Below are 12,193 nucleotides of genomic sequence, written 5' to 3'. Positions count from 1 at the left end.
GTAGGGACATACACAAACCTACACTTTCGCAGGTTTTTTAATTTCTTACTTCTTTCTTACTTTCTTACTGTGTTATTGTGTAGTTACACAATAACACAGCACCGCTTACACCAATAAACGTGAAACACACACACAAAAAATGAAAACGATCAAAATTACAAGCAAATATTCTACACTGATGGTGAATTGCTCAGCTCATTTGTCTTTGATAGACAGTTTTTCTACTGGAGCTGTCGACAGCCAGCACACACACACACAGACACACACACACACACGCACACAACACACACACAGCGTCACCTTGCTGCCAGCCGGTGTGGGAGAGCGACTGAAGGAACTGGTTTTCATTGGCTGCACCTGCAGAAAAACATGCAAGTAAAAAACGAAAACAAACCAAAATTGATAACATAATTTTCATCTGATGACAGAGTCTGTGGAAACATTTAGTCAGTACGCTGCTTGATTCTACATTTAATAAAATTAAAGATGCACATAAAAAGTGCAAATATTAATATGATACTTTACTGCAAAGTAAAATTCAGCACAGTGCAAATTGTTTTAAGTGGACACAAACGAAAAGCATAGTCTAAGAAGTACAGTGACACATACGGTTTACTGACTACTGAATCAAATAGGTTGAAATCAAATGAAATAAAGCAAAGAACAAGCTCAGCGTTAACAGAGTCGAAGAAAAGTGAACGTGGAAAAACCGACCTGGTCATCGGGGCTGTTTCTGTCAGAGTCTGGAACACACAAGGACATATGAACTGTTTATTAAACTCACCGTGTGTGTGTGTGTGTGTGTGTGTGTTCAGTCACTCGTAAAATGTATCCTCATTTTTTAATCACTTTAGAATTATAACATGCTCTCAGAACAGGCCGTGTCCACGTTCTGATAACGAACATTATTACATAACATCGTTGAGAAACGTGTAAATAAAAAGTAATTATTATTTTTAAAACATGCGCATGTGCATGAGCATGAGCAGGGTACCTGAGCTGTCGCCTGGATAGCCAGCCCCAGCCCCAGGCTTCTCCTCCTCTGCTGCTTTGGACATCCTGATATCTGCAGAGAAAACACACACACACACACAAAATATAACATAAGGTAGGAGCATGAAAAATACATTCAGGTTAATAAGACTATTTCAAGAACACTCCAAGATATTAGTTAGAAAAAGCAGTATTTAAATTTTTTTTTATTTGTGCATTGTAGTCATTCATTTAAAAGTAAATACAAGACTATTTGTAATAAAGAAAAACTGAATGAAATGCAAACGACAATGTTCACAAGTCTCCATATTTCCAATGACTCCAGGCCTTTTAACCTCAAAACCTGCATGTAAACATTCTAAATGCAGTTGTCTATGGTTGTGCAATATATTTGAACCCTTAACAACTTAACAAAAACTGCCCCCCCACTCCCCCACTCACACACACACGAACACACCGCTGTAGAATTAATAATCAGTATTTTAGTTATGCACTTATCACCGCCCCCCTGCTCGGCTGCGTGTCCGAACAAGGACACGGAAAATCACCACTTCCTGAACGAGACAATGACCCGGCTGTCTTTCCATCAGTGCGTCGGGTGATTGTCTCTGTTTCGCAGGTTAAAGGTCAACAAAGATCAGCATTGTCAGGAAGCCTGTGAGTTCAAAGGAGTGGACAGCAAATTATAGTGGGACTTCAATACATCATCCTAAAAATGTGTATCTATTTTCAAAAGTTTGACTGTGCCCAACTGTGTCTTTGAAAAGTGGAAGTACAAATTGAATGATATCGTAGTAATTCGGCGACAGCGGTTGTTCTCCAGCATTGCTGATGAAACCCTTTGAAAGCCTCACTGTCGAAATAAAATATTTTCCTGTCAGTTCCCAACAAGTTCCGGCTTTGCGGCAACATTTCTTCTACGCTGCAGGACAACAGGATTTGAGAGCTTTTAAAAAAAATGGCCTCTGCTGATTATTTTACTCCTGCCTACATTAAATACGACCTACGAACAAGCAAAAGGACAACTCTGCTAAACAAAAACTTACTCGGCCAACAAAACCGATGATATGACGCTGTAATTTAACTCCTTAAATGTAAACTGTATCGATCCGGGACCTGGATCTGGGATTAAGAATCAGCTTTTTATGGCCTCATCCTAACTACCCTTGCTGTACCTTCTGTTTGCGATGGCTTCTGGGATTGCTGCAGTAATTGGTCCAGCAAGAAGGACGCCAGAGGAACTGCTTACCTGAGCACCAGACATTACTCAGCACACACTGCCGCCGCCATCTTGGAGAGAATTCTCCTTCACCCTGTGCACTACACGCTCATAACTTTTGCCTTTCTCGTGTTTTTCTTTTATCTTATTTTTTTACTCTTCCGCACGTGGACTTTTGCAACAGGCAGTTCAGCAAGAAATAAAGAAGACGCAGCGAAAAGGAGATTGAAATTAAAGTGCACATGTTCTGTGCTTTTTCCCTTCTGCTGCTTCCATTACCTCCTATGCAGATGGACACACACATGAAAACTCCACATATTCTGAATAACGCACTGATTTGTGTGTGTGTGTGTGTGTGTGTGTGTGCGTGCTTTGTCATTTGGCCCAGAGACAAGTTCTAGGTGTGTTGAGCAGAGGTGAGAAAATAAAAAAAGAAAAGAAAGGATGGAGCTGCACCAAGACAATTAGGAATTAAAGTCAAAGAAAAAGATGAAAAATTGGGAAAAATGTGAAAAAAAAGGAAAGAAAATGTCACCTCACATCTGTTTTTATACTTTTATATGAGACTTGCTACCGATTTTGTGCACATTAATCTGGTGATCTTCAATTTGTTTATAAAAGAAAGCAAAATCTGTCACAAGCTTTGACTTGATATTTTGTACATTTCATTATCTCCTGATCTGCCAAAAACAGATTAAAGAAATGTACCTTCATTAATATTAATTCCTACTGGGCTGAGTGAAATGTCTGTGTGTGCGGGCTGTAGGTGCATTAAAACGCCAGATGGTGGCAGCACCTGTCCGGAAATACTGAACAGAAGTGTGTGTGTGTGTGTGTGTGTGTGTGTGTGTGTGTGTGTGTGTTTGAAAGAGAGCGAGCACATATGTTGTTTTATTTCTGCATCTTCAGTCCATGTTGGTAACAAGTGTTCTCATTTAAACACGTCTTAATTTTATATCATAACCAAAAAGAAAAAAAGAAAAAAACTCGACAGGGCACAAAGTGGTGAAGCATCTAAATAATGCATTTTCTTTTGAGCAGCAATATTGAAGTATGTTTCGAAGAAGTTGCTTTAAAGTTGCGTTAGTCTGCTGTCAAAGGCAAGTAAGGAAAAATACTGTAGCTGAAAAAGTGTCTACATTAAGCACCTGATACACAAAAAACATCCTCAGAACTGAAAGTGGACTGAAATTCCGAAACATTAATTACATTTTCAGCTACAAACAAACTCTGAAAACGCTGAAGCCAAGACCTGACAAAAAAAAAAACACTTTACCCCTGGATATGATTAAAGAAATTGCAGAGTTGCAGTAGCCACTACAGAAACTATTAAAACACACAAAGCAAATGAGGTACATGAGGAAAAGAAAATGCAGAAATCAGAAATTAAGGTCTGGAAATAGTAGAGCTGAACCACTCAGATCAGACATAATCACAAGTGTTTAAATCAGCGCCTGTTACAAATGTATTTGTATTATTGTATTAAGTAAAATCTTGGCTCCAAATAAATAAAACGTGGGGATAAATGTAACACACACACACACTTTATCATTTGAGACTCATGAAGTGATGGACCCAATAAAATCATTTTATGATTCCACTGCCCCCCCCTACGCCTCCATCCAACTGCCCCTAACCCCTCTGGCCATGGGCCCTTTTAACCCCCCCACCCCCTTCATCCATCCAAACCACCTTAAAAATGCAAACAAATCAAACACTCCGAACGTTACAGATGTCCTGTACACACTTTGACACACACTGCGTTGCATTTTTTTTCGACTTTGCTATTTCACTGTTTTGAACAAGATGACTTCAGTATAAAATGTCTCTGAGAGTTACAGGGATCACACCATCCCAAATCACTCCTGCACCCCGGGGCAGTTTGGCAGCCGCTGCTCAGATGCACGGCAAATAACCCCCCCCCCCCCCCCCCCCCCCCCCCCCTTTTTACTCATCCTATCTGTGCTAATAATGTAGAGAGAGAGAGCCCACTGCAGATGATGTATCTGTCTTCTGGGTTTGACATGGCCTGCATGTGTGTGTGTTAAGAAGGAGAGGGCGGGGGGGGGGGCACGGTCACTGTCAGGGAATTAGAAAAGGGGGAGTAAGTGAGAAAGAGTTGAAGGGGGGGGGGGGGGGGGTGGTATGATTGCTGGTGAGGTCCTAACCTCCCCCCCCACAGCTTCCACTCTCCCTCCTTTTTGCCCACCCACCCCACCTTGGTCACGCCTGTCAGGGGCCGGTGACAGACGGCGTGTGGGTTTTTGTGTGTGTGTGTTGAAGGGGAGTGTTTGGCGTGTGGATGTCAGAGGTCAGGCACATGGTCTTGGCCACCTCGCGCCTCACACACACACACACACACACACACAAGCTGCCTGCCTTGTCCACCTGTCCCCTGTCACGTTCACTACCAGACAGACACACACACAAGCCATTTTGCAACTGCCAAAGTGCAACGATCTTTACCAATCAGTTAATAAATGTAAACTTTTACAGAAGTAAAAGCTGCTGCAAAACATTTTATACTTTAATAAAAATGAGTCCATACATTATTTCTTTAAAACTTAAAAGAAAAACACTGTTCTTAACTTTATTAGATATATTGATAATCGTATTTTTTCTTATTGTGTTGTTTTTTTAGATTCAGGGACCAACGAAATAGTTTTTTGAAATTTGAATTAATAATAAAACATGCAGAGATATGCTGACACATGTAGGGTTGTACTGGTGTCTTCATTTTTTATTTTTCTTTATTGATAAAATCAGCTTCATATCATTAAAAACAATTGGTCTCTGAAAAAGGAAAAAAAGGAAAAGTGGCCACTTTTTTTTTTTTTTTCTAATTTAGTCCGTCCTAGAACCCAGACGCAAGATTCAGAATTATCCGTTTCTAAATAAAAAAGCCGTCTGTTCTAAATAGTTTGACGGCCTGTCAGAAAAATCTAACTTTAAAACGCACACGAGCTAAAATGTAATGAAGTAACAGCCAAACTGAAAACCAAGAACTGGCATCGCGAGTCACTGTCAAGCCAGAAATATTACAAATTAATTAGAAAAAATAAAAAAATATATATATATCATTTCAAAATCCAAACACATGCTAAATTTAATTGTCTTCAAATGGTGTTATTACATCAAAATATTTGCTTCTGTAGTGAAAAGTCAACACACCGGAGAAAAGGACAAAGTGTGCATCAAACAGCCTTTAATGACCGAATATTCTGATTTGGATTCAATTCAGTTCAATTCAACTTTATTTATATGGTGAAAACACAGACAGTAGCTGCTTCAGACGCCTCAGTTCTGCACCTTCACGTTTCCTATTAGCATCCATCCACCTTCATGTTCTCCCCTCACCTCCCACCTCTCTTTGTCCAACACTTGGTCCATCCTTGATTTATTCTGATCTCTCTGATTTCCTCTCTCCCTCTCTCACCTTCAGCCGTAAAATGACGCCTCACTTGAGGTTCTCTCTAACTGTCCCCCTTTCCACCTAAACCCCCCCAGTAGCTGTTTTCCTTCCCGTAATTTCTTCATTCCCACCTCCCTCTCTCTGTCAAATTTAATCTCCAACATCCCATGTTCCCCTTTCCCCTCTAACCTGAGGTTCCTCTGACGGGACCCTCCCCGACCCTCCCCGCGGCTTCGTTTTCGGTGCCATTTTTGTCTCCCTCGCGCTTTATGAATTTGCTTTGGAAACAGAAGGTTTTTAAATACGTGAGAATTCGGCCTCAGGTCAGTTTGGCTCGTGTCTCCAAGTTTTGTGCAACAGAAACACAAGCTCTGCATTGAAGAGATGGTGAAAACACTGAGGTATATGTGGGTTTCCTCCAGCTCCTACAGGCTAAAGACACGCATGTCCACGGTGGACCCCGCCTCTCGCCCTATGACAGCTGAGGTCTGTCAAACTCAAATACTGTTTGAAAGCATTAAGGCAACAACTTCACGTCACGTTGCAGTGCTCTAAGCTGAAGCTACAAACTGAATTAACCTCTGCACGACCCCGTCCCCACGACTTCACCGTTTCTGCATGTATGTGAGAATTTGTCTTGAGACGAAGCTGCTAAGCGTCCGCTCCCTAACGTTTCCCTCTTCCTGTCTTCCTCCAGGCCCTTTTCACTGCCTCAGTCCGCTACGTTGCCAGATCTGGCTTCTGCCATTAAGCTCCAGCAAAAATTGGGGCGTCAGACTGGCGGTTTTTAGAAACCAAAACTCTAATGTGCTGTCCTCTCTTTACCTTTTTCCCCTCCTCTCCATCCGCAGTGGTCAGCAGCAGCGGTCATGGCACCACTGGACACCGCTCTGCTAGCAGGGGACACACAGACCCGTTGCTAGGCAACAGCAATGAAAGATCGCCGCGCGCGCGCGTGTGCGAGTGTGTGTCCACATGCGGGCGCACGTCCGCTGTTCGCGTGCATGTGTGTGTGCCTGTGAGGGTGTTAATCATTAAGAATAAACATGTTTCCCCTGCCTGTAGCCGAGGCTTTGGTGTGAAGCAAACAAAGTACTGCATGCTAATGTCTCCACTGATGTTTACACTGTAACAAGCAGTATCAGAAAGGACTATTTTGGCCTTTTTCCGCTGATATACACTTCACAGTTGCCTGATAAGAGAAAGGCAAAGCCAGAATAAAAATCTTTCCTGAGAATAAATGAAAAAAATGACCATATTTTACACTTTTACAGCTGGATGAAATAGGATGCTTCAGCTTCAGGAGGCTGTAAAGAAAGTGTTTCATAGTCACCATTTTTTTTTTTTGTCAGTACAAAAGAGAAACTATTTCAATGTTTTCTAGATAATGCCAACCATTTGCTGCTTTTTAAAAGGCCTAATAGTCTGCAGAATCTGTATGAACAACGCGTAAAAAAAAATTACATTTCGCCCACTCGGGGCTTTGCCAGCGTTAATGTGTAAGAAAATACTCTTACAAAGGAGTCGATACTTTTCATAAGTGACTTGTTTTATGCATCTACAGTATACAGAGGGTGAACTGTAGCTGCCTCCAGAGTAAATGAGTAACGTTTTGTGTAGACGAGGATTTGTTGGTGATTCATGTTGGTGAGCACAGCTGGAAAAGTACTGCATCTGTGTACCTTGTACCTGTGTGTGTGTGTGTGTGTGTGTGTGTGTGTGTGTGTGTGTGTGTGTGTGTGAGTCAGAGAGCAGTGATTGAGTGTGTAGCTGCACGCATGCATGCATGTTCCCGATCATGTGTGGACGTGCACGAGGGCAAGCGCTTTCCGAATATGTCTCCAGAGTGTTTATTATATCCGATACAGTACCTCTTTCTCGCACCACATATTTCTGTGCCGATCGATTCCTCTGACTCCCGACAAGACAATAATCGCACCAACCCTCCCTCTCTCCTTCTCTCTACCATTATTACTGCCCTCCCCGAGGAGGCACAACGCAGGGATGGAGGGATGGAGACAGAGAAATAAACGGAGGGAGGACAGGGGAAGGAGGAAATGGTCACTGTGTTACTTCCTTTTTCCACAATCCCTGCGTTGGGGTGTAAAGATGGAGGAGGAAAGTGAGTGGATGAGGGGTGGAGGATGCTGGTAGGCAAATGAGCGAGAAAGGCAATGAGCAGAGGCTAAAAATTTAGAGACCATTAGGGAATAAAAGTGAACGTGACAGAGAAGGTTTAAAATGGAGAAAACAAGAAGAGCAAAGAAAGAGGGTGAACGACGGAGAGAATGTAGGGAGCAAGGGGATGGGACAATCGCAGGGACACGGTAGAGGACGGGGAAAAACAAATTTGATGAGATGAAAAAATAAAATGACAAACAGGCGGCAAAAAATTTGTAGGATTCTGGGGATAATGGCTGAGGGCTGAAAGCAATAACTAGGTGTGTTGAAAAGTGCTGAAAATATGGCAGGAGTGAGCGGATGGATGAGTGAAGGGAGGCTGGGACAGTTAGTGGCATGGCAAAGCCCAGAAGGAAATTAAGGGGGGGAAAAAGGGGAGAGAAACAAGCGGGCAAACGTTTCAAACATGGCCGTTAATGGCAATAAGAGAGAGGTGAGAAATGAAGACGAATGGAGCAAAGAGGACGGAGCATCCTCGCAAGAAACACAAGAAAGGAGAAGACAGTGACAATTGGCCCAACAAAGACACACAGCCTCGCCTTGGTGATTGGATGAGGACGGTGGGGGGGGGGGGAGATTGTGTGAGTCAGTGATAAAATCAACCGATGACGTGGAAAAAAAAAATAAAAAAAACGAGCAAGAAATGAGACGAGGGAGTTGGAAAAAAAGAGGAGGAAAAAGGTGGATTTCATGTCCACACTAACGTGGACGTATCGCTGCTGTGGACGTCTGTTCATGGACGAGACTGTTGTCCACAATTCGGCTCAAATTAGCCCAAAACTCCAGAGGACTGCGCGATGCCGTTCCCAGAGAGATCATATGTCGAAATGCCTTTAATAATTTGGATGTTCAATAAAATGTTATTTTCATTTTGTTTTGCTTCGTGTCAATTTGTGTAAAATAAGAACAAAAAAAACAAAAAAACACACACTCCACTGACACTCTTTCTTATTTGCAGTGCGGATATATATATTTTTTTTTTGGAATGGGTCTAAATCCTGCAGCCTCCTTTTTTTTAGCTTGACCACCACATTTATCCGATGGGGGGCTGAAAGGATCTCATAAGTCCAGGGATTGCAGAATTTCCACCACCCGTAAAAGATCATATTATCCCTCAATTTGGAGTTATGAGGTTGTCATGTGACCGGAGGGATATTTATGTTATTTTGTTATAGTTATGAGTATTTGGATTCAGGGTGAAAATCCCAGCCTTGTGTGTGTGTGTGTGTGTGTGTGTGTGTGCAGAGAAAAAAAAAAGCCACTTCTTTGTTTCTGGCAGTGTGATGAATTAACTACACACACCTCCAATTCTTGTATCTTTCTTTTAGGAAGAAAAGGAAGTTTGATAACCTGTGTGGCTTTTCCACCAGCGCAAACAAATGAAAGACTGGACGAAGTGCGTGTTGAAACCAGGCCGATCTACGCTGCGTGCTGCCAGCCATCGGGCGGTCGGGTTTCCAGGTTTATCGATTGGACCCGACTTAAATTGGCTCCCAATTAAACAGAGCGCTTATTTGACCCCTCTACCCCCTTTTTGCTGTCCCCTCTTTTCTCCTGTCCCGCTAAAGATCCCTTCTCCTCCTTCGCGCCAAGCTCTTCTCCATCCACACATCCATCTCTCGCTCAGTGTAATACCTCTACTCCCTTCCCCCTTCGTCTATGGCCATCACCCCATCCCCACTTGCTGTTACCAGCACCTACCCCCCCCCCCCCACCCTCTATTCAAACCTCTTCTTTGCTCTCTATCACCACACGGCACTGTTTTCGTTTCCTCTCCCCATCCTTTTCCCCTGAGCTGATCTTTGCTCTGTTTCTCTCTTACACTTTCCATCAATCTCTCCTTAAATAACAACGATGAATTATTAAGCGTATTTATTCAAACAGCATTAATTATAAACTACAGCCGGGTTGTCAGTCTATTCTCTTGAAGGATGGAGAAGGAGAAGAAGACGAGAAGAGGGAGAAGGAGGAAGGTAAAAGGAAAGGTGGTTAAGGTTAGAAATGGGGAAGAGAAATAGAAGAAGAAAGAGGAGGTGAAAAAGGGGGGGGTTAGGAAATTGGTGTGGCTAGCGGAACAGCTCCCCTCCTCCCTCACCACCCTCCCCTTCCCTTCCCTCCCCCCCCCCCTTCCCCTTCCCTTCCCCGCTCTGCTTTGTATTCTGCGGAGATGACAGGGGGAAAGCTTTATTGCTCTGAGTTTGTATCGATCGGGGGCCCATAGAGGGGGTAGCCAGACCCGCACACACTGGAGGCCCTTTTGCAGAGGCCGCCGTCTCCGGCCTACAGCCCCTGCCCTCACCCCACCCGCCCCACCTCACACCAGCCAAACACACCCTTCCCCTTCACTTCTAAAATTGCGGGCTCCTTCTCTCGTTTTGAGAGGTCAAGAGACGAAGAGCACCGGCTTTTATTTACCTGCGCGCAACGTTGGCCTCGCAGCGTCTACGGAGCAGAGAAAAAGCCTCGTTGTCCGTGTGTTTTAAATGTGAGAGAATGAAAACACACACACACACTCTCTCCTGTAAACGTCTCTCAGCACAAACACACACAAGCTGAGGTGAAACGCATTCGCCTGGAGCAGCTTCAGTCACATACATGAACCCACTTACATGTGGCAGCAACTCACAGGTACACACACACACACACACCCACACACACAGGCTGGAGGGCTGAGCTGCTGTCCTGAGCAGAGTTGCATCAGAAATCCCTAATCTGGGAGCGTGACTGTCCTCAGTTCCAGCAGGCAGGGATCAGGACGCTCCGGGCAGATTCCGAATTTAAGGATAAGATGGGATAGGGATGCAGGTCCTGAAATCACCTCAAGGGATGGAGGGATGGGTTAGAGTCAAGGATGAGAAGGGGTGGAGAGGGGGAAGATGAGTGGTTTGATTTGGCCGCCTGTACCTCCCTCACTGTACATCCAGCTCTGCCGAACTCCTCTAGGGGACAGAAAAGGGGGACGGAGGACTCCTGTCTGCATTGTGACCCGTTCAGAAAAATATTCATACCTTGTAGCTACAACCAAAGGTGGCTGGCAGGGTAACTGGGAATTAATTAAATTTAATGTTTTCTTCTCATTTAGCGACAGAAGAAAATATAAACGTGGCTGGAAAATAAAAGCGTAAAAAAAGTGTAAAAAAAAAATGTGACAAACTTTCTAAACAAATTACTTTTAAAGGGCATTTGATGACTTTAGTAAGTCACCAGCTGCCTTTTCGAGACCTTAGCATTTCTATTCTATTTGTATGCGAGTGTCATGTAACATAATCAACACTTATCAGATTGAATAAAAAAGTATTTACTCTGATGAACCCGGCTTGTTTAAACTATGGGCTAATTTACTGTATGCAAATGAGGCCAAATTCACCACAGTGCGTCAAGAATAAAAAAAAAAAACCCTTGAGATTAACAACTTTGCCCCACATGACATCAGCGCCAAATGGATCCCACATGCAGAGGGTGAAATGGAGAAATGACAAACATTATCTGGGTCAGGGGGCCTCCTCCAAATGATGGACAATCATCCAAGATTTATTTGTCTGTAAACAAACAGCGAGAAGATTAAGACCAAGCCCGTCTCCTGTCTTCCTTCAAGGCTTTCCCGGCCCCTGTCGGGGGGTTCAAAATCCCCCTCGCTGGGCTGAATCTGTAACCTCCCAGGCCACCGTCGCTGCCTTCCACTTAACAAACTCCATTTTGTTGAGGTGGGTTGAACGAATTGGCGAGCCACAGCCACGGAGAGAGAGAAGGGAGAGGGAGAGGGACGGACAGACAGAAAGGAAGAGAGAGATGAGAGAGATGGACGAATGGACAGCTGGAGGGTAGAATGGGTGCTCAAGGCCACCCTGCTCAGAAGCCCCCCCCCCCCCCCCCCCCCCCAACTCTTTCGCTGCAGAGTGGCTGTTATCTCTCTATTTTTACACTCCTTCCATCAACAGACCGCCCCAGACCCACTTATGTTCACTCACCAAATGACACACACACACAGAGATGTATACAGAGAAACATACACAATTACAGATGTAGACAATGACCGTGGTGCTGCTAAGCCACTGTGAGTCATCAAACGATGAGCTTTTTTTTTTTTTTTTCTAAGTGGGTTTGTGTGTGTTTGCGTGTGCACTGACTAACCTTTCACAGAAACTGCAGATCACCTGCTGCCTTGCGGTTTGACCACAGGTTTAGAAATGTTTCTTTGAAATGCAGCGCTTGGCTTTATTTTTACGTGGGAGACAAGTTTAAATTTGATTTGGGCGCCGCAGAATTCCTCCGAAAACAAGAGGAATAGAAGATAAAAAGCAGGATATAAATCACAGGCGATACCAAGGTTGTTGCATTCAGGTGATTTTAAATGCAACTCTTTCATTAGAACTATTTCACCATTTTGT

The 12,193-nt window shown here is 43.7% G+C and overlaps 2 protein-coding genes across 5 annotated transcripts in view; both read right to left on the bottom strand.

The window, feature by feature from the left end:
• The window catches only part of atp1a3a (ATPase Na+/K+ transporting subunit alpha 3a), a 147,101-nt gene that overhangs the window by 58,110 nt on the left and 76,798 nt on the right, over window positions 1–12,193 (bottom strand). The window lies entirely within an intron of this gene.
• The window catches only part of pou2f2a (POU class 2 homeobox 2a), a 71,050-nt gene that overhangs the window by 31,534 nt on the left and 27,323 nt on the right, over window positions 1–12,193 (bottom strand). For all 4 annotated transcript variants that reach the window (XM_067476049.1, XM_067475832.1, XM_067475958.1 and 1 more), the window contains exons 2-4: window positions 995–1,066; window positions 715–743; window positions 301–357 (exon numbers count right to left, since the gene is read on the bottom strand). In XM_067476049.1, coding sequence (XP_067332150.1) covers window positions 301–357; window positions 715–743; window positions 995–1,066 — 158 coding nt within the window. The remainder of the gene's footprint in view (window positions 1–300; window positions 358–714; window positions 744–994; window positions 1,067–12,193) is intronic.

The sequence above is a fragment of the Channa argus genome, chromosome 1 (genome assembly GCF_033026475.1).
Source record: "Channa argus isolate prfri chromosome 1, Channa argus male v1.0, whole genome shotgun sequence".
Taxonomy (NCBI): Eukaryota; Metazoa; Chordata; class Actinopteri; order Anabantiformes; family Channidae; genus Channa; species Channa argus.
The sequence above is the reverse complement of the archived record's forward strand: the minus strand, read 5'-3'. Positions and strand labels throughout refer to the sequence as shown.